The 23,778-nt window shown below is 39.2% G+C and overlaps 1 protein-coding gene across 2 annotated transcripts in view; it reads left to right on the top strand.

Annotated features, from left to right (window-relative positions):
* The first annotated feature begins 17,656 nt into the window (after positions 1 to 17,656).
* The window catches only part of Il7 (interleukin 7), a 45,455-nt gene continuing 39,333 nt past the window's right edge, over positions 17,657 to 23,778 (top strand). The window contains exon 1 of one of the 2 annotated variants that reach the window (XM_032898636.1): positions 17,657 to 18,269. In XM_032898636.1, the coding sequence (XP_032754527.1) occupies positions 18,260 to 18,269 (10 nt within the window). In that variant the 5' untranslated portion in view covers positions 17,657 to 18,259. The remainder of the gene's footprint in view (positions 18,270 to 23,778) is intronic. The other variant, XM_032898635.1, reaches the window with a different exon arrangement.

Raw genomic sequence — 23,778 nt, 5'->3', positions numbered from 1 at the left:
CTACCCCAATATATGCTGAGGAAAGATTCATATAATCGAGTGAAACATCTGTATTCAATTGCATTCCAGTCTTGTTTTCTTCAGTACCCTGCCAGGGCTATTGTATTCACTTAGTGATGCCAGGGAGGATATCCTGATAGCCCAAGCTCTAGATTGTCTTCTCTCTACACAGGACATAATTGCTTGCAGTTTTTTTTTTTTAAAAAAAAAAGCTTATTCCTACCTTCTATCTTACCTAGTTCTACAGAACTGGTGGTTGTCCACTAGAACTTGAAGGCTTTCTAGACTCCAGTTCCATGTGTCTGACTTCATAGGACACATGTAGCTTGTCATTCTCTTCCATTCTATATGCGGTCCTTACAAAGGAGTCTTACTCCAAGACTTGTCTCTCCAGGATCATCAAGGGCCCTCCTGGAGGGGCAGTATTGCTTGGTATTCAGACTTTCAGGACAAGGAGTGAGCTGTAATACAGCAGTTATTCCTATTGCCCTTTGCTGGCCTTATACTGACCAGTGTTGACAGGAATGCCAGTGTCCCTAGACCTGATTCTGACTCACGCGTTATCACAACCTCAGCAGGTCCAACTCCAAAGCCCTAGGTGAAATGTGTATTCCCAAGGATATAACTCCAAGTTCTTTCCTCAAAAACAAAACTTTTGAAATCAAAAGTGAGAAAAATAACCTATAAACTATGAGCCCCATGCCTGTGCCTGCAACAAGTCTGTGCCTGATCCTGCAGACTGTTGATGAATTCCTTTGAGATGGAGGTGCCAGAAGCCATTCCCTGCAGCGCTAGTGTCCTGCATGCTTGCTAAACCAGCACCCCTGGATCCCTTCCAGGCTTTAGCATTAGAAGTGTCTTCTACACGCATTACCCAAGCTGACCCTAAGACTTATTGTCGCCAAGAACTGCAGTAGACTGTAGAGAGCAGAGTTCTGAGGCCACTAGAGAACAAGTTGACAGGTTGCACTGAGGCACATATCCCAGAGCAATTTTGCCCTTCTAGATCACTGGAGCTCTGACACTTTAAGGCAGCCTTGAAGCCCTCTGAACTACATACAGTATATTTCTTCCATTATCTTGATGAAGAACACCTGGCCTCATTTAACTTATTTATTTATTTAGTTGTCAATCAGTCAAAGGGCAGGTTGGCCATATCATCATTCTTCTTTGTTTCCTTTTAATTATAAATTATCTAAAGTATACATTATCTAATTTTAAAATATCTAAGTTATTTTCTTCACTCTCAGTTTAAATCACCCATGAGAAGGCCATGGGTCTTTGACTACTCTTCTTAGAAGTTTCTTCCATTAAATGTTCCGGGTCACTGGTCTTAAGCTCCTTCTTCCACAGTCTTCATGCATGGGCATGATTCAACCAAGTTCTTTGCTACTTTATAGAGACAGTGGCTTTTATGGAAGTTTCCAATACCTGCTCCCCATTTCTGGGTAATAATATTAGAATAGGTGTCATTGTTCATATTTCTCCCAACGTCACATAATTTCTAAGGAACTGTAACCTTTCCCTGTGGTAACTGTGGGGCAGAGCTTAGACAAAATGCTAGCAACCAAAGAAGAAAAGCAAAGTCTTTCAATTCTCAGAACAGGTGGTTCAACAAGGGGTCAGGATAGAATGGCACCTTGAGAAAGATGGATCTTTGCCATGGCTGTCCCTGCCCCAGGCTAAGTAAACATGAAAATGTGGACAGACTCTCTTCTGCCCTCATTAGCACTGTTGTCGGTGTCTGTTCAATAGATCTACTCTTTTTAATATAACTATTAATATACATTAATACTATTACTAGTATTACTATTAATAGTAATACTATTAATACTATTAATTAAATGTTAGGTCTCACTGTAGATCTCATCCCTTCTTTCCTTCCTCCTTTCTTTCCTATTTCGTGCTCCTCTTTTCTCTCTCTCCTTCTCTCTCCCTCTTTTGTCTCTCTTCCTCTCTCCCTCTTTTTCTCTCTTACTTTCTTTTCTGAGACAAGGTTTCATTTTGCAGATAAAATTGGGAATCTCTATGTAGTCTAGCTTGTTCCAGGACTGTTGATCCTAGTGCCTCAGTGTTACGATTACTAGTTTGTGGCAACACATGTGGATCCATGGTTCTTTAAAGATATTCTCAAACTTGGCAGTGGCAAAGATATTATTATAGTCTAGGGTAAAAACATTTCACAGATATATACAACTCAGTTATGCAACTTGCAGGAGAAAACCTGGGCCACCAAACCAAGAGCATCTAGTCCCTAGTCCTGGGGCATTTGTTCAGCCCAGGTTTTTACCTCACTAGCTAACGTAGGCGGAGGCGAATAATCCAGGATCAACCCAGGACAAACAATCTCCCTACAGCCTGCCAACTTACTCATTCTAGAACTCACACAACATATTAGAACTGACGTATGCTGCATTTTCCTTCTCACAATCACATACAGGGTAAAAAGAGGCAAAAAATAGAGATTGGTATGACCACATCCCTTTCCTACATCCCCCAGGTACAGCATAACTGAATTTATATCTAATTTTTAGGAATGCAACCAAGCTAGGAAAAAAGACCCATAGATAACCTATTTATTCTATTAAAGGAATAAAGTATGTTACTTCACAGAGTTTATTCTAAGAGGGACAAAGGTTCATTAAATCATAATATACAAATCAGATTTAGCATATTCTCTGAAAAAGTATGTTCTTCATAGAATGGAAGAAAATTTTAAAGAAAAATGGTAGTGTTGAGAAAATTATAAATCTATAAGATATAAACTATTACTTACAGGGAATTCCTTTCTCTTTCAAGTTCTCCGTGAGGTATTGCCTTGATACAAGTTGTCTTCCTTTTCTGTTTATACATTTGAAAATCTACTTAAATATGTGTTTTAAGAATCAAATTGTTGCACAATAAATTAACAATAAAAGAAAACCTGGGCAAAGCTATCATTTAACAGCAGAGTGGTGGAGGAAAGTTCAGACTTCAAAGGAAAGCTCATTTCATTTAGCACAGAGGAAAAGAGAAAGATGTCTGATAAGATTAGTGTAAGCCTAAAGCAAAACTTGATCAAGAAGGTATTGAAAAAAATCAAACTTAGTTTGATTTAGAGCATTGAAAAAGGCATTATTCTAACTCATTCTAATTCTCTAAGGCTGGAAGTACATCTGTCAGTGGACATATCCATCCACCTTGCTGGAAAATTCTCGAATGCATCATTGTCGTGTGATACAGAAAGTCCTGGCACAAATATAAAGTGTTTTTGCTGAGTTGATAGACCTAAAAACAGAAAAACTCCCCCCGGCTCTCGTCTTTGATTTTCCTTTCTGTCTACATACTAACAGAAATGACTAAAAGGGAATTTCCCATCACCTCCATAAACACCCACACTCTTATTCATTCATAAAACGTTTCTGGATAAAATGTTTCATGGTCAAGACATTACTTCATTAATGCAAAAGTTGCACTAGTTGTAATCATGTTTCTACAACCTTAATCTACAAGCTTGGTTCAGAAACAAGTGGGTTTGTTTTTAAACAAAGCTTAACTTTCCTATAAATTTGAACTTAGCTGACCATGGCTTCCGCCATCAATATTAATTATTAGTGCAATGATGAACTAATTTATGAAGTACAAACTATCAGAGAAGAAGAGAGTGCAGAACACAACATATTAGAACGGAAATATGCTACAGATTCTTTCTCACAGTCACATTCAGGGCAAAGAGAGGCAAAAATAGAGATCAGTCCCGAGGTGCAATCAGTGAAGTTTAATTGGTAAAGGAGACAGTAACTACTGGAGTCTTCAGAAGCAGAAGCAGGGAGCAGGGAGCAGGCTGGCAGGACCTCAGACTAGTGAGGTTTTCACAAGCTCTAGAGTGCTGAGTAGGCTGGAGGTGACATTGCTAGAAAGGCTTCTTTACACCCACTCAGCATTCCTTGTGCATGATGAATAGCTTACCCATGCTCCTAGATGGCAGTTCCCAGAACTGCCTCTAACCCGTCCCATCCTCTGGCTGTCAGTCTCTACTGGGATTTCCTACTTTGTTAGGAAATTTGAAGTGATCAGAAGGCACTTTTCCAGGGACCATGATACATGCCCACAGCAACTTCCCAACATAAACCAACTTAATTCACCAAATATAAATGGTAGAAGTTAATACTGTACGTTGTACAATTTGCAAAAGTGCTTTCTCCGGCTTTACAACACACCACCAAGAGCCTCTCCACTTGAGTAGTAACTGATTTTATTTTATTTATTTTATTTTATTTGATACTGTGGATCTCTTTCAGTTACTGAGATGAGAGGTTCTCATAGATGCCGCCTCCTATAAGCAAACCATCTTTGACAGCATATCTTTTCTCTTTCAAATATCAACAGGCTATGTGTCACTCTTATCCCATTTTATGAAGAGACTGTCAGTATCGTCTTTTGCAGAAAAATTTTTCTTCCTTTCATTCTCCCTTTCATTCTTTCTTTCTCTCAATCACCCCATTGTCCTTATGTAGTTGCTTCAAATCCGTGTTGCTATTTTTTGCCTTTCTTCTTTTTTCTCCTTCTGCCTAATTAGCATCCTCACTGAGAAAGTATAGGTAGGAGCTCAGAGCACAGCCTGAGTTCACACAGTAAAGTAGCCTTGTCTTTAGTTTATTATTTACTGTCTCCACACATCAGTTTCTTCAGAAACAAGAATGACAAAACATCCATCAGTGTGAAAAGTCACGGAAACACTGTTACTTCTTTACTCCTAGTCTGAGCTCATTATCTACCCAGTTGAACTTAGACTTGTGTTTTGCATTGCTGTGTTCAGTTAGGGATATAAGTTATATCCTGAGCCCCAGTTTCATGAGGTCCTGTGTTCTCTTGCTCTTCCTCCTCCAAATCCCGCTATGGAATAGACATCTCTATAGTATTGTGTGCTAGAAAACCACAGCCAATGACTTAAAACCTAAGGAAAAACAGTGGCACCAGAAAAGTCTATAATCAAATGCCCATTGCAAATGAGAGGAAAATGATAAGATCTTAAGGAAACTCTCAAAATATAAACCAGTATGTCTTGGTGTAACACTAGGAATTCATAACAAACTTCTAATTGAGTGAAAATAAATGAAACAAAGGAAAATTCATGAAAGTACCTCTGAGCAAATAAAAACATAATTATCAGAGAAAACAAGGGCTCAGGCAGGTAAGCCCAATGCTAACACAGTCTCTGAGGATGAGCGCAATGCTTTTTGATGGCATGGGGCTATAAAGCTAGAGTTAAAGTCTGGGTCCTACGAAAGAAGAGTACACCAAACATTCACTGTTTTAACCTGAGAGAATAACATTTGGTCTCTTCATAATAAGTTATAACAATGAACCAATCCTTCCTTAGAATTTTACCTTAGTTTTCATAAGTGGATGATCTGTGAAATATAAAGTCAAAAAACTCATGTTAAGATGGTCCCCAACTGGAAGTACTACAAGTTACTTAGATAAAAGTAAATGAACTGCCCCCTCCAGAGGAAGGTATCTTTCACACTAGAACTCCAATTTTTTTTTACAAACTAAGTTTAAAATGCATATCTAGCACACGTTGTAGTTATAATCATTATCAGACCACAGGGTAACAAAAGGCATGAGAAATTAAGCAGAGAATCACATGCATAAACACTTCACAATTTACCAAAAATGGAGTTTGCATTTATAAAATGAATGCTCAGTCAATAAAAATGCACACACGTGAACATACACAGACTAAAATCAAACAAATTAATAATGTAATAGAAACATTAGTAGGCAGTAGAATGGAAGACAGACAAAGCAAATGGAAAATGTGATGAAGAGGGTAAGAGACTTGGGGGATACAAGAGAGAGTCTAGCACCTCAGGGGTGGACATCAGATAGATTGTAATAGAGTATTGTAATACAGAATGAAATTTAAGAAATAACTTAAAACATATTGAGCTATAGGTTCAAAAACAGTCATGATTACAAAACAAAATAATTGCCTATAAGTGTTTATGATACATTATTTCAGAAGAGTAAAATCTAATGTGGACTGAATACTCTCTGTGTGATAAGCTATTTCAAATACTACAGATTTCTTCCTTTGGCCAATTTCTAACACCCCTCATGTCCTGGGGTGTGCTCACAAGTGATAGGATATTTGTGTCACTTCCTGGCTTGAGGAGGTAGAATTAATCACAGTATGGCTGGCTTTCAAAAATAGGATATGTCTGAGAACAGAATTAAGGAGATACACATAGAATCACTTCTTGTAGACAAAACAAACAAACTGGGTTTCATTATTATTATACTTTTTTTCTTGACAAGGTAAAATATGCGTAATTCTTCAGCCATTTCCTCTCTGGTTATCTGTAGAACACCCATTTGCATGACTAAATGTCAAGAGCGTATTTAGTTTCTAGAAATTGACGCTACATCAGTGGCAACTAAAAAGTCTCATGCTATTAATATTATAGTGGCAAGAAAAGAAAATACCCAAGTAAACCGTGATATGTCAAATGCAGACAAATGCTATGGTGGGGTAAGCATGTCAGAGTACCAAGGGGAAACTGTGTGTGGAGGAAGGCCACATGGCATTTTCCACCGCACTCACTCTTTGCATTACACTAGATATAAATTAGTCAGGAAGATTCTTGGGATAAAAGAATTCTAATTTTTGAAGGGTCAGAATAAGGCTTACGTTAGGGAAGGGAATTATTATAAAGCAAAGATTTTAAAGTCAAGAACTCAGAAAAACAGAGGCATCATTTAAACATGGGAAATTCCAGCAAACTCTGCAAACTCTCGCCTCACCTGCAAGACTGGAAAGCCTAGTGATGTCTGTTGGCATCCAGCCTGCCCCAGCCCAGACCTGAGTTCTGTGGCTATGTAGTCCCCAGCAGGCTGAAGCCTCCCTTCACCCACCTAACTCGCTGCTGGGCTCATTTGGACTTGTGACTTCTCCAACTAGAGTTCACCAATTTGTGGAGAATTACTGGCTCTGTTTTATTTATTGTTTTTCAAGAATCAAGCCCATTATTAAATCACAAGAATTTTAAAAATAGTATGCTGAAATTCTGAAAGCTACCTTATGAGAAGTCTTTTTAGATACCTGGTTTAAATTTTATTACACTTATATTTATTTATATATTAAATTTAATATAAGTATGTATTATATTTACTTACATGAATGTGTGTGCATGCCATGAGTGGTGTGCATGTGTAGGTCAGAGGAGTTTGTGACACTTGTTTCTCTGTGCTTATTATGGGTGTCACAGGGATTGAATTTGGGTTGTCAAATTTGTCAGCAAGCACCTTCATTCACAGAGCCATCTTTGACCCTCAAGAAACATTCTGAAAAATAGATGCCTGAGTATTTAATAGATCCAAACACTTATAAGGGAATCTTGAAGAAATGTCATTAAGAAACGAGCCCACAGCATGTCAAGATAATTTTAGTATTTATATTAATGGTTATATGCACAGAGACTCATATTGCTCTTCATTCATTGTGATAATCACAATATATATCTCCAGTTTTAGAGAAGTTTTTCCTTTGGTCATGTTACCCTGACAGGGTGACTGAAGTATGAGTGGCATGAGATATTTTCAAAGTATTTAAAGTATATTGGGCAATGGAGGGAATATAAACAGATTAATTAGAACCTATATCTATTAATCAATTAATGTAGTTGGAAATTACCAACTTCTCAGCCACAATTTAGGTTAAGAGATTATTTTTATTTATAATTTCCAACATGAACCTCAAAATCACCATCAAAACAACTGTGAAAGTAGTTTATAAATCATGTTTTATAGATGCAATTTTTGCAACACAACCTTCTGTCTGCCAAGGCACTTGCAAAACTGTATTTACAGGGCCACCTAGAAACCACTAGTAATCATAAACATTGCTGAAACTGAATGGCTTTACTTTCCAAGTAAAACCAGGCCACTCTGGGAATGCTTTTTAGATATGCTTGCCTCAACAGGATATGTCTTTTGTATTCTTTAGAAAGAATAGGAGCATAAAATGAGAAAAACTACCTTTACAATGCAAATGAAAACATTGAAGTTGATAATCCTTAAAGGCAACATATTAATGGTCTTTCATGTTTAAATGTCTTCCTATTATTAGGGCTATGTTAACTCATCTAATTTTGTTATAGAACACACAACTTATACACACACACACACACACACACACACACAGGTTAATTTTAAATCTACCTACACATAACTTTCAAAAGAATATCTTGTATATCATTATCCATCCCAAGTAAAAAAACAATTAGATATTAAGCCCATGGAAGGACCTATCCCTTAAAGTTAGAACTATATTTTACACATAGACTTATATGTTTGTTAATACTTTGGTTTCTAATAAATCACATATTCAATGTGATTTAAAGGTGGAGTCCATTATTTTAAGTTACTGAGGGGAGAGATGTTCCACATTATCTGTACATGAGCTTCCAGCCGACGATACCAGAATGAATGAATGTATCCCCTTTTAATATGACACGTGATAGTCTTCCTGAGATCCTGAGTGTCCACTGTAAGTTCAACCACAAACAAGATGGGTGTCTGATTTTGAAAACTATGAAAGCCTAATAATATGGCTTGTGCAGCAGCCAATACCATGCATCTAGTCAACAGATTGGCATCAGATACCTAATGCAAGACAAATGCTCAACATGTATCACTTAGCAAAATAAAGGTCTAGGTCTCCAGGATTTGACATCTAGACAACTGTCAAAGCAGAGTACAGCTGATAAGTATTGGATAGGAAAAATTACTTGTTTCATAAGGATGGCAATATACCCAAGACAAAAACATAACCGTAATTCTATGGTTAAACAGACTAGACATGCTGGCTAAAAGGACTGCACATGAAGATTTGGTACCTAAGTGTCATGAGAAGACATAAATCATGAAGCATCTTGTGTGTCGTGTGACATGCCTAGGAAACTGGAAACCCCGAAAGGACAACAGTGTTTTCTAAAACATCTTAGTTACAAGTTCTATATTCAGAGAGCTATCACAAACTCCAACAGGGGCAGCTGTGGTGATGAAAGAGGATAGGTACCATCAAGCAGTTGCTATGGTCACCTTTATTATTCCCAGGTTTAAAACCTGGGAGAGGATTGAAGTTGGAGTACGGACTCAGGGAGGACAGGCTGTGGAGAGCTAGCTCAGAAGTCATGCATACTTGTGTATGTTGAGCCTGAGAGTTCTCTTAGAAGGTTCTGAAGAGCACACCATAGCCTGTCGGCAATGGTCATGGATGACTGACTTAGAGATGCAGAAGGTAGCATGCTAGGTTAAGCTACAATTAAAGTCATCAGTGTGCATCACATGACATTGAAAGGGCCAAAAACAGCCCTGAAGAACGGAAATATAGTCAATAAGTAGGGAAAGAAAGAATTATAAAAAAAGCAAAGGAAAAGGAATGCAACATTAATGGCAACAGGGGAGCTAGGGACACAAAACACAAGGGTCATATGTGCTGTTCATGTCACGTGTACAATCATGTAGACAAGAATACACAAAGAGAATTTGCAAGACTGCATTAAAACTAAAAGACCTGTAATAAAATGTTAACTTTAAAATTATTGGTCATTTACAAATTATATGCCTAGTACACAAAAATATATTTATATTCAAATATGAAGAAAATATTTACTAATTAGGCCAGAAATTGTAAAATGGGAAGTCTCCACAAAACATCTGTCCCTTGTATTTCTGTGTAACTAATTTTAAATAAATATCATTGAAACTAATTAGTTCAAACACGTGTTGATTAAATAACCATTAAAGTAAAAGTTATTATTTAACTCACTTTAGAATATAGCATTTTATATTACATTTGTCCTTTGGAGAATGCTGTAAGAAATTTATATTATGCACAATTGAAATAAATGTTAAACAATAACTTGAACTTGGAAGCTATTGTTTGGAATAATATTTGTATTTACAATCTATAAGAGCTGCATAATCAACAAATGTAAAAGTAAGTCATTGTGTATTATACAATACATGTAATTTAGGTAGTGAAAGTCATGTTCAGAGAAGGAAAAATAAAACTAATCAATTCATGGAAATTAAGTCTGAAGGCATATTGACATAAGTCATGGCATATATGACATAAGCTTCTCATACTAAACCCTACAAGAAACCAAAATCCAATGCGATGCAAATCTTTGGATTCACTTTCATTATCTAGATTCTTTGAAATGAGGAAAGAAAATAACATCAAAAGAAATGCAGCGATTGGTAGGTGAACACAGAAGACTGTGGAACAATTATGCATAATGTGATCTTCTTTGGGTTAATATCTCCATGCATACAGGCTTTCTACATAAGGACAAATGGGCAGAATGCTACCAGCATAATTACTACAACCAAGGTAGTTAAAGTTTAACTTTTTAAATAGTGTAATGTAAAAAATGAAACCTGGAATTCTAAGTCATGGGGCATCCATAGAAATTTTGCTGAGCATTTTTGACATTTTTGTCCTTTAAAATTACTTAATCTATAAATTAAAAGATAGCATCCACATCAACTATGCAGTTAAATTTTCTTACAGTATATAATCCATAAAAGAATATGATTAACTAGGATTTATTTTTGATTGTTGTACGTTGTTGTAGTTGAATACGTAGAATATTGCACGGCACATAGTGTCATTGGGTTAACTGTGTTGAACTCTAAGGAGGGATGGGAAGGAGAAGCAGAGTGATAGGTTAATCATGACGATTTCCAAGCAGACACATGACCCTGCTAAATAAAACACAGAATGACTAAATTCCCTCATATCATCATAGTATACTCAGAGTGGTAAAAACATTATATTTGTCAAGGAATTCCACAGGCAAATGGAAGGTAAGCATGACTAGTGTGTGTGTTTGCCGGTTGGACTTTATTGCTATGCACTACCAACACAGGCAAGTGCAGAGAGACTACTGGTACACCTCGGTGGAAGTGGGAGAGACCCGGAGCCTTGGGAACAGGGTCCTTTGGAAATATGTACAGTTTGAGCTGCCTTTTTATCCACAGGGAAGCCCCAGTAAATTCTATTTACTGATATGTTGTATTGAATTAGCTCTACACTTAAAGAAGTGAACTGGGCAGAAGAAAGCCACTAAAGTTTGCTTCTTTGGCAATAAAGTTTATCTCTGGTGGCTTAAAAATCACCACAAATCTTATTTAAAAATAGAAAAGAATTGTACTAAGTCTAATCAAGGTCATCAAGATGAAAGCTTTGGGGTTAAGAGTCCAGCAATATTGAAGTTATAAAAGAACACTGTGGCTCCTGTACAGCTTGGAATAACAGAAAAAAAAAAAAACTAAGAATTTGATGAGACTGATAACTGTTTTCTAGATTCTAAGAACTTTTTAAACTTGGCTTTTTAAGTTCTTGACAATCCTTTAATTGTGCTGTTTCTCTTTGCTTGGTTGGGTTGCAGTTAGGTTTGGGAAAATGACTGTCACTGCCTGCAAATATCTGTAGTTTTTGGCTGCAGAATTATTCTTGAATGGCCAGTAAACCTGTGTGCACAATAATATTTGATTTATTTGCTTTTTATTGTCTTGGTCTCCTTTTAGGTCACATGGCCAGGTAAATACAAGAGAGGATGGGTATAGAAAAGCTCACAGAAATCAAATAGGAAGCTAACAAAATATTTGATTTTGTTAAAGGCATCAATTCCATAAAATTTGCTTTAGAAATTTAATAATCTTGTGTAGTTTAGAATTACCATCAAAGGGATATCACTTTTTAAACACAAATTAAAGTTTATTTAAATTTTATTTTGATGTGTGTGCATGCACATGCATGCATGTGTGTATGGGTGTGGTCATTGCATGTGGAGGTCAGAGGTCATTAGACAATGTGTCAATGCCTGTCTTGTACTTTTTCTGAGACAGGATCTCTTGTTGTGTCCTGGAGTACATATGCCAGTCTAGCTTGCCCAGGTATTTCAAAGAATTCTCCTGTCTCTGGTTCCCTTCTTGTCACAGAAATGTTGGGCAAGGGGCACACTACCAGCTTTCTCATAGGTCACTATATTTTCCTGTCAAGAATTTTGGATGCTAGGCCATCTCAGCAGCCCTAAATTGAAGTTTGAAGTTTAAAGGTAACATTTTAAAGAGGGCAAATCTCACACACACACACACACACACACACACACACACACACACACACACACATGTGGGGGGGGAGGAAGAGGTCACAAAAGAGAGAGACATGGATAGAAATTTCTATGTATCAATAGAACTGTTAATTGTTCAAAGACATAGAAGAAATCAAAGTAAACAACTGCTTTTCATAGGATGCAATCTTCCAGCACTATGTAATACCCAATTCTTGTCTACAAAAATCATTATCTGTCACAAAAACCTTAATCACTTAGTATTTCCAGTGTGTGTGTGTGTTTTATTGTTGTTGTTGTTGTTGTTGTTGTTACTTTCATGGCAGTGAGGATGCCAGGTAACTGACACATATCATGGTGTAATGGTCGTATCTAGGAACTCAGGGAGATACAGTATCCTTCAGGCTACTTTTTAATGTCATTATTGTAATAGACGTCATCATTCCACATCCTACATGAGAGTTAATAATTATCCCAAGAACCTAAAGCAATAACAAATATGCTGGGATAAACCTGATTTACTGGAAGGAGAAGAAAAACAAAGTAACCCTGTAATGTGACAATAAATTACTTAAATTTGGCAGTGTTCCATATCAGAAAATATTTAAATTTCTGCTAGATGTAAGAACTGGCAATATTACCAGAAGCTTAGGTATTTAGTTGCCAGCCCACAGTTGGGATTGTAACATTCTTGGATATCGGCATAGCTTTACTAGGAGTTCTGATTCTCTATGATCAAAACAAGTCAAGACTTGTTCACGTTGATGTCTCTATTTTCCCACAGGACATAACTGTATATAGTCTGACTCAGAAGGTAATCTTTTGACTACATAAAATTCCAGACTGACTGGAACAGTTACTGCTGTCCAAGAGTGCAAAGTAACAACTGGTGTCTTCAAGTAGTAATCGGATAACACAGAAGTAAGCTACCAAAAAATTTAGGCAAAATGTTTTCCATTTTCTTCAAATTCTTTTCATGAAGACTTTGTTGTAGGAACAATGTCTCTGACTGGTCATCTAAAAAAGGCAGAGATTTAAAGCGCTGTCCCTTCCCAACTCTAGTATATATTTTAAAAGTCATGATTGCCAGACATATATTCATTAGTGCACAAAAGAGTCAAGTAAAACAAACTTTCTATTCTACAGGGGTTTTCTCTTAAATGTAAAAGAACAGTCCTAGACCAAGCAAAGCTTAGTTCAGCAGCATATAAGTGAGTGTGCAAGGAATAATTCAAAGTAAAAAATTATTGATACATAACAGTTTCTGATTGTCGAGAATTATAAAAAGGTGAGATTGAACTGAAGAGAATATAAGAATAAAAAAGGCAGGTTGTTTTAGCTTCTTGGTTCTGTTCTTCCCACTACTTCAGAACTGAAGTTTGTCATTAAATTTGTAAATATGCTTAAATCCTTCTCAAAACTGGAAACTTCCAATGTACCTGATAGGCTCGTGAAACACGGCGCCACTCCTGTCATCATTACCAAATGTCTCTGAAAATTTAACCCAACTTTATACCCTCCACTTCCTGCCCCCACCGATATCTACACTAGTCGATCAGTATGGCTGTCCTCAGGACTAAGTCATCCAAGGAAGCATGTGCTTCAGTCATCTTCCTTTGCAGACTCTGTGGATTTTGAAAACACAGGTTACTGACTATTTTAAATGTGTCCTCCTATCTTCCTGGGGTGCTGGCTTTCCTACTTAGCTGTCACTCTATTGGCTTTACTGGGGGCACATGTTTGGCTTCCCTGTGTAGTCCGTAAAGCTTGTGTCTCAAGGTGTCTCTCTCCACATGCATTACCCCTTCATTCTTTTAGCATTTAAGCTTCATTATTTTCCATAACTTCATTACTTTCCATGGCTCTAACCATCCATGTTATGTTACATTTATATCTCAACAGCAGAGTTGCCAATCTCTAATTGTATTCTCAGAAAAAACATTCCTTTCTGAGTCACAATAGTGGCTCAAAGCAGACAGTAGCAGCCTGCCCTGGGCTTCATTCCATGGCAGTAAATAATCTTATTGTTGAACTTCCACATGTCTTCCACAAAAATAAATAGCTTCGTGAAACCTTTTTACAGGGGTTTATAAAACATGGTTCTCAGTTTCCTTTGTGTTATTAGTAAAACCTGACAAAATTGGCTGAACCTCACTTACACGTGACATGAAGAACAAACATGTACTGGTTATGGCAAAAGGATAAATGCCAATCTCGAGAGTTGCAATTTAAACACAGTGTCATAGTCAACTTATGTTTAGTCAGAAATGCAACAAGAAAAACAGCACATAAATAAATGTTTGATTGCCAATTAGTAATGTTCAAAATTAATTCTGTGCAAGTACTTGAAACTTATATCTGATTTAGAATTATAAACTGGGAAATTATTTTCTTACTGGAACTGTGAATTGATCTTGGATACTCACAATGAAATGGGCTTATTATACTCCCCTTACTCTCTGGTTAAAATCATGCCTTAGTCTTTCCTTCTTGACATACTGAATTTTTAAATGACACACCCATTTCTCTGTCAATATTAAGTCACTTTGAAAGCATGACTTGCCATCCATAGTGAGCATGCACAGTCAATCCAGCAACTGAATTTGTGAAACTCAGGGCAAAGTGAAGAGTCCCTTTGTCCAAACATAATTTAAAATGTTCCTGGTCATAACAGCAGATCAAGAATGGATCTCTCAAAACATAGGACCAAGACATCTATGCACTTACATATCTGTAGTATGTGTGAATGTGTGTGTAAGAATATTTCCTTCCTTGATATTTTTGTCTAGAAAAATAAATCATAGGAACCTCAGAAAATATCCATGGTCGCAGCACAATAGAATATAGATCTCAGAGTGCATAGACAGTTAAACAGACCAACAGACAAATAACCGTCATAGTTATTCAGATAAAATGAATATAATTAGTCAAAAAGTAAATTTTCCTCATGGATGTTGGCATGTGGGTAGTACCTCAGTAGTCAAGAGACTTTAATAGGGAGGACCAGTTCAAAGCAGGCCTGGGCAACAGAGAGATATTAGTAAAGTGTGGAAATTTAAAAAGACATTGCTTATCATTGATAATTTTCTGTCTTAGGTCACCATCCTATCATGTACTTCAGTGTTTCCTATTACACAGTGTTAATCGTTTTTGTAATTGTCTTATTTCTTCATTCTTTCCCCCCTTCCTTTTCTTCTCTATCATCCCCTACCCCTCATCTCCATCCTTCTCTTCCTCCCCATGCCGCATTCCCACCCACTACTACTACTACTGCTACTACTACTACTACTACTGCTGCTACTACTCCACCACCACAACTACCTCTGTCTTCTTTGATGTGATCCTGGAGACAGAGATGGGGTCCATGCAAATTAAGCAAGCTCCCACCCTTTAGCTATACCCCCAGTCCTCTTTTACTTTGTCATTTTTAAAGACAGGGTCTTCTCACTCATTCAACAAAGCAGGAATTGAACTTTTAATTCTCCTGCCTCTGATTGAGTAGCTAGGGTTACAGGTCTCCACCATCAGGCCTGGAATATTACTTCATTTATTTAATTATCAACATTCCAAAAATTCATAAAACATCCATCCTTGTCAATCTGTATATTCAATTTCTATTTAAAAAGCAACAGCTGATTTAAGGTGCGGTATTGATTTTTTTTCAAAACGATACTAATTTTCTTAGACTTCTTTCATAATACTATGTAATTCAAAGGTGTCCATTTTCACCTAACTTTTTAAATTCCAAATGCTTTCTAAATACTCTTTTCAGAAGACATTCTTAACACTTAGGGATAGAGTCTTGAAAAAAAAAAGTTACTTCTTCTTTCCTGGAACTTTAGATACTTTCCCTCATTTTGCTCAAATTTTGCCTATGCACAAGCTTTGTTCTGTCTGCCTTGCTGGTGATTGTGCCCGGAAGGAAGACAGATTTCCCCTTTTGCCCTCTGTTGATGGATGCTCTTTGACTCCACTCTGAAGAGTCTAGCAACAGATGGGAAAAAAGCAGAGAGTGTGAACAATTGTAGCCCTACCTGTACCGCATGGCCAGGGAGTTTAAAACAGCTACCACAACCCTAGGCATGTTTATAGAATTCATCTTTAACAGTCCCTGCTGTCTCATCTCTGTCTACCTCTTATCTCCACATCGGAATTTCCATGACATTTTTGGAAGTGGGTGCCTTTCCCCCTGAGGCTCAGTTTCCTGATTTCATTTTCCAGCTCTTCCCTGTTTTCTTTCTCATTCCTCTATTTCCCTCCTTTTGTGAACATTCTTCCATGTTCCATCCTTGAAGCCCTGTCTTACCATAGTAGCTCTCTTCCATCCTGTCATACTGCGACGTTGGAGTCTAATCTCATTCTAGATAGCCCTTCTCTGTGGAGGGGAGCTGTCTTCAGAAGGCACAGGGGGGAAAGGCCAGTACAGGGGGGAAAGGGAGGATGACAAGTACCTTCAAATCTTCTGATGCTTTGAGAAGGAGGAAAGGTTGTTGTTGGCAAGAGAGACAACACAGAGGTCTTAAACAGCCCTGCCATCACCGGATAGGGTTTATTTTGGAAGTGCACTGAAACGACAGGTTTATACATTGGATGTGGAAAGGCAGAGTCCCAGCAGCAGAGGCCACAGGCCAGTGTCCAGTATGAACTCCTACCCTGTACCCTTTAAAGCACAGACAGTCCCTGTCTTGCTCCTTTCTCTCCGCTTCTTCTCACTGTTAACACCACGACAGAATCTGAAGTTCATGTCCTGATGTCAGTACAGGAACCACAAACTCCAGACACCTTTCTGAGGTTCCCCAGAGGGTTAAGGGCATACCCACAACCTCAGGTCGTTTCCCTAGTGTACTGCTATACTCTATTCTTCACAGGGTTCTCTTACACACAGGATTCCAAGCAGTCTTTGAAGCCAGACTGCAGGCGGTTTTTATCCAAGTTCAGCCATGTGAACTTAGCTCTGTTACTTAAGGAAGCCTCTGTTCCCATGTATCTTTCAACTGCAGATAAGAAAACGGTATGCCTCACAGAAAACTCCAGATGCCAAAATACTTGTAAATTCCTGACCAACAGTACTGGCATAGAAATGCTAGATAAATGGGAGCTATGATCCTGATCTAGGATCACTCTTCTTACTGGTTTGCACTACCCAACTTCACCTAGGCAGGGTTTCTCCTGATCATGAAAAACAACTCTTATCAGGAAGCACCTAAGTCAGGTCTATTACAAAAACAAAACAAAACAAAACAAAACACTTCAATGAAACAATCACGATGGATAGTTTATTAGTCATGTCAGGAGATACCTGTTTTGAGTTAATTACGATGCAGAACTTCTATGCCACCCCCTCTCCCCAAGTAATGCTTGCTTTCCTAAAGCTACCGCTTACACACTAGACTGCGTGGGTTCACAAGAATTATTTGTTCTTAAAGTCTCACCTGAGCAGGTGTGCTGCACAGGAGACGGGAAGGAAAGAAACTAGTTAGAAGCTTAGAGGGGCAGAGGGCGTGACCCTCTTAATCATCCTTCACTTCCTTTTTTTTAAAAGATGACTTGGCAAAGTCAGCCACATCGGGCGGCAGAAGCAGCGACGCCTTCTCAGTGGAACTGACTTGCAATAGCGAGCTTTCTCTGCTGCCCATTTGTGGCTTCTGTGGACATATTAGTAACCGGTGGTTTTAGCTCCCAGTCTCCCAGAGTTGCCAAAGCGGTTAGAAGTCATTTGGAAAAGCCTATTAGCCGAATCTTTCTGATCCAGACGGCCAGCTGACTGCAGGAACCACTGATCCTGGTCCAGGTGCATGGGGAAGACGCTAAGGGTATAAACCCAAGCATTGAACCTGAAGACCCAGCGCAAAGTAGAAACTGAAAGTACCCTGCTTACTCTGCCGGCAGATCCTACGGAAGTTATGGCAAAGCCAGAGCGCCTGGGTGGCCAATGATGCGTGCAGCCCCTCCTGGGATGGATGGACCAGGCGCCGCGTGGGTGAGAGGAGTCAGCTGCCTGGACTGCCCTGCCCAGCACCAGCTTGCGGCTACTCGGAGGATGACCAGGGTCCTGGGCGTGATTATGGGTGGCGAGAGCCGGCTCCTGCTGCAGTCCCAGTCATCATGACTACACCCATCTCCCACAGACCATGTTCCATGGTAAGCGCTGCTCTCTGGTGCGCACAAGTAGGTGCGCCTAGCGCGCCGGGGACTCTGGGACACTCCAGAACCTGCCACCCGCCCCCGCGCCTCCGCACGTCCGGGAATAGCCCGGCCTTGCACTTTGGACCGGCTGAGAGCACGGCCTCTCCCATGGTCAGCCACTACCCGCGCTGAGCTCGGTGGCCCAGAGCCATTGGCACCTGGGCGTACAACCCTGGGCGGGCCGGGAGGAGCAGTTCCCGAGCCGGTTTTTAGATTCCCCAGACCCAGAGATTCAAAGTCTGAGCCGGGGACGCGGTGGCCCCCTGCAGCTAAGACTCAGTAGCCAGTAGCTATCAGCCACACACTGTCCCTAGCCAGTACCTCTTCAAAGCAGCCCTTCCCTGTTTCCTGGCTGTGCAAAGTTACTCACAGGCTGCCTGGCTTCAGGGAGTCGCTGGGCTCTCGCAGCTCAGAACTTCATAGAGAATGAAAGAATCGCTCCTGGGATGTGCTTTTAAACCCTAAAGGACAGATCATTGGAAAACCCCTCTTCTTCCCTCAGTAAGTCTGGGAGTTTCCGACCCAGGCTGTAAGTCGCCTTCTTTGCTGGGAACCCAAGTACTGGGGCTGAGATTGCAAAAGGTCAGAATTTTTTTCCCTTCTATATATTTGTTACATAAGGGAGGCAGAACTACAAGTACCCATGAGTACAAATTCTTAACCCCCACTGAGCAAACCTAATAAGCTTGCATCAGCTTGAAGTAAATAAGGACTTAAAATGGACCAGAACAGAATTGACAGGGGCTGAAATCCACTTGTAGCTAGAACTAATATAATGCTCACGAATGCTGTATGAGAGGAGAAGAGAACAGAGTGGAGTGTGAGAGAGAGGACCTACCCAAGGAAATGCAGATATTTTAAATACTTCCTCAAGCAAGAAAAGCTGTGAGGGTGCAGGAGGAGCAGGGAGCTTCTCTAAGGTCCTTTCCTTTTGCAGCTCCATGGTATTGGTTTAGGTCCAATTACTTTCTCTCTCTTAGGTACTCGCGAGAACCCAAAACCTACCAAAGAGGGAGTACTTGTCAGAAACCAAATAAAAGGTGTGGAGACCTGAGAGACTGCCCCCCAAAAATGACGGAAGGCGTTTGCCAGGGTGCCCCTCCAGGAGTTTACTGTACAATCAGAAACACTGTATCCCTGTTTCCTTTGCAATGCCTGGGTTCTGAAATTCCTTCTTTTTGCTTCAACCCTAACTTTAATCCTTGGATTACCTACAATCTGAAGAATTAAACAAGACAAAAGAAAGCAAAGGTGTCATTTAAACAAAGAGGCTTTTCCCACTGAGAGACAGCCATACCAGTCAGACCCCATACATATACGAAAATATTAAACTCTTGAGAGTTAAAGTGAGTGGCCTTTTTTTTCTTTCATTTTCTGTCCAAAATCCACTAGAGGCATTAAACTCCATCAAGGCTGTGCGCTGTACTCCTCTTTAGTTTCCACCTTGTTATGTTGGAGTGAGCGTCAAGTAAACAAGGATTCACTCTCTGATCCTCAGTTGTGCTGCCTCGTTTAAGAATTAATATACATTGTATTTGTATACTAATAAAGAAAAATAATGAGTAACATAGAGCCTTGAGAATACAGAGGAAGACTGAAGGTCTGTAAAGGAGAATTAGAATTTCACCTCAGTGTGTCCACTTCTTGAAGAAAATTAGAAAGTTCTTTCATAAAACCCATCTCACAGCCCAGGGGTATGAAGTGCTGTTATCTTGACTCTTAACAGATAACTTTATAATATATTGAAATATTTACTCTTTCCCTTGAAAGAGGAGCATATGCTACAGTTTCAGGGCCTGGCCAGGAAGCACCTTGGTGAAGTTCGTGCAGAAAACAATGAATTTTTTGTACTTCCTCTCACTATCTGTGCATGCAGTTCTGTTGTAGGAAGTGTAATTCAGTAGCTAACAGCTGATTCCCTAGACACCTCAACCAGAGCTTCAGATGCGACTCCTGCCTTCCCTAGAAACATTGTTTTAGATAATTGTTCTTTGGGCTCCAGAGTCTCTACTATAAACTGTGAGTGACCTGCGTATACATCAGGAAGTGGCCATAGAATTGGATTATCAGTTGAAATAGACTTAGGAAAGGTCACTGAAGGAAGACTTCTTAAGGAAGATGAGGAAAGTCCCCAAGGCCTCAACCCTAGACAAAGGATTACAGGCAACTAAGAAATGCTGAGGGTGAGAGAGATTGCCATTCCCAGAGAGGAGCACAGAGATGGTTTATCCAAATGGTCGGCCTGAAAACATATATACAAGTAAGATCATACTGACTGAGCAAACTGTATTTATATACTTAGGAAGATAGATAGATAGATAGATAGATAGATAGATAGATAGATAGATAGATAGATAGATAGATAGATAGAATCTCAAAAACTAAAAGAAACTGATAAATGACTGGATATGATGAACTGGGGAAGACAATTTTATTATGTCCACTTTGACCTCATAACTTAAGCAGTTGAAGATTGAACTGTATTATTTGGCTTACATTAAAAACCAACAAGAATTTTTAGACAGCTATCATTCTGGTTTAACCAAATTCCCCACTGAAAACAAATTCTCCAGTTTCAAACCCTTTGAGAGACTTAAAGACAGTACTACAAGCCAACACTTGTCTTGTAATGCTTCTGCAGTTTGTCTTATCTGTGACCTAATGAAAAGTTCAGGGTAGGCTGAAGAGGGTACTATAAAACAAAAGTAGCAAAACATGCTAAATGCTGAATTCTGATGCCACTGGAACAACAATGTTAAGTAAACCTTCAAACCAGAAGAATCTTAGTCTGCTACTGTGCTTATATGTGAAAGAAATAACTGTAATCACGGAACAAAGTACACACTACTGATGGTAGATCCAGGAACCCATGATATATGATTTATACATTAAGAGATCCTTGAAGGTTTTCACTTTAGAGATCAGGTACAGGAAGCTGAAATGAAACACAGCTGTTTAGTCAGTCACATAAAATCCTCAATTCTCTATACTGTAAACTCTCCTTGTTTAATATATATGTATATATTAAAATATGTGTTCTACTGCTCTGGTCTGTTAGCAGCTACCTTACTTAATTAAAATAGTCTACAGATGAAGGGCTATATTGTAAGAATAGTTTACAGTTGAAAATGTCACATAGCACACGCATGCAAAGACTATTCCATCAATGCAACTGTCTGAAGCACTAAAAAAATGCTGCCCACGGAGTTGTAAGTTCACATGAATCTGAAAACTAGCAAGAAGAAGACAACTGGCACTCTTAGAAAGTAAAACAGATGGACTCATTAAAACAGAGAAAATGGGCCTTTGAAATGATTTTTAGATACAGATGTAAATTAATCTCTTCACTAATGACATATCACTTTCTTCTTTGACTTGAAGTCACACCCACTATCTCTTTTGTTTGTCTGGTTCCCCCAAACCATAACTTTCAGAGACCCATAAAGCAACAGATGAAACAAAATGTGTGTCGCTATAGAAATTTAGATGGCTGTGGTACAACTGAAACTGTGTACCCCAGGTGAAAGACAGTAATAGGGGAGTACTAGATGAGTGGTGTTCTGAAAAAGTGCCTTTCAAAAAGAATAGCAGCAGGCAGGATGTTATCAACTGATTACGGGTATTTAAAAGTGATTGGCATTTTCTCCCCCTCCTGAAGCAGATATAGGCCAGATCAGACCAGATTAAAAGTAGATAAAGGCAGGTTTCTTAGGAGTCAGGTCACTGGTGGGTTCACCATATCTCACAGGTGGAGGTCAGTAAAGTCACACATCCAGGATAAAGCAAGTGGGTTTTGTAGAGCTTAGGCGGGGAATGATGATGTGTCAGCAAGGAGTTGGGACTGTGTGCATACATGGTCAAAAAATGAGCTCCTGGGTAGGCATTCTTGGGTGTGTTGCAGGAAACTCAGGGATGAGGAGTGATGATGTGTTAGCCTAGAGTTTTTTCTCAAGGGGGTTGGGGGGTGTCCATGAGTAGGCAGGGTTGGAAAAAGGAGGGCAGCTTCCAAGCAGGTTTCCTACTTGTGCAGGAGATGAGTAGGGGTTCCAGCCTAACACCCAACCTCTTTGGGTATAGGGGCTCTGATTCAGATCCCGCTACTTTCTCCCTAGAGGGTTGGACTGTATGGGGTGAGAGAGTTGGGAGCAGGTGGGAGACAAGGTTTGGGAGCATTTGGTTGATTGTTACTCAGAAAATGTTATGAATCCATTCCTGGGTGAAGAGGAGGTGGCAAGATGCTAGGAAGAATGAGGCTAGCCATGTGAAGAGTAAGATCCCAAAGAAGGGACTGGAGATGTGTCCTGGTTGTATTGGGGGAGTTCTTTAGACAATTTGTGGAGTGACTTGGTCCAGGTCTCCAGCAGACCGTACTCATTGATATAATAGTAACAGGAACATGCAGATGTCACCCTTATCAGGACAGTTTTTAGGGCCATTGAAGCCTGTAGAATAAGTTTACCGGTGGGGGGGGATTTCAGATATGCTAGGCAGTAGACATACGTTTTTGTCGTGGTAGAGGCTTGGGAAACAATTAAAATTTGATTACTATTAAGGCTTTGAACTTTGAAGTCAATATAATAGTAACATAGAAAGGGGAAGCCCTTTTGTCTTTTAACCTTTATAACTGGCATTTATTAACCTTAAAACATCTTTTAGACTGTAAAACAACTTTTTTAGATCCTTAGAATTTAAACTTTTCTTTCCTCAGATACCCTCTGAATTTTATATCTTTTTATCCAGCTATTTGCCATGAATCTTAGGTGTCTGGTCATTGAGAGCAGTCATTGCAAAGTGAGTTCCTTTAGATAAAGGAATGTTGAAATATTATATCGAATTTTTGAGATAAATTGTGTCTAGACATAGTAGTGGCAGCTCTCAGAGAGTAAGGCCTGAGGCCTGATTGTCATACATGAAGAGAACTGAGAAGACAGCTGAAGCCTTGGTTTCTGCCATTAAAGTGGTCCTCAAACCCATCAGAATCCCAAGAAGGATCAATTTTATCTGAGTAAGGTGGAATTGTAAGAGCAAGCAGGTTCTGAGTCTATTAAAAAGTGACACTGACTTACTGGGCTATGTGGAGAGTCAGTCATCCAAGGTTTCTCTGTGGTCACTGGGGCATCCATTTTGGCCCTCTGGCCCAGAATATTTGACAGATTTTTATTTTGTGAATCAGGACTATGAGAAAAAGACTGTCTTACCTTGTCTAGGCAAATGAGTCAGTCAACTTCCCAGTGTGCTATCTGTCCACAGTTTGGAGCATGTGCTGTCAATAGTCGACATATAGGACACTTTATAGCCTACTATCTATCTTTGTCACATTTAAAGCAAGCTTGAGGGAGAGGTTCTTCTGTAGCACTGTTCTTTGGAAGAGATCAGGGGTGCTGTCAGGAGCCAGTGTCTCTCTATTATGAAAAGTTTTTTATTAAACATTTTAAATGCCATATTCTATAGCTCTCTGAAGTGT

Source organism: Rattus rattus, chromosome 3 (assembly GCF_011064425.1).
Source record: "Rattus rattus isolate New Zealand chromosome 3, Rrattus_CSIRO_v1, whole genome shotgun sequence".
NCBI lineage: Eukaryota > Metazoa > Chordata > Mammalia > Rodentia > Muridae > Rattus > Rattus rattus.
This window is presented reverse-complemented; position numbering and strand designations above follow the sequence as displayed.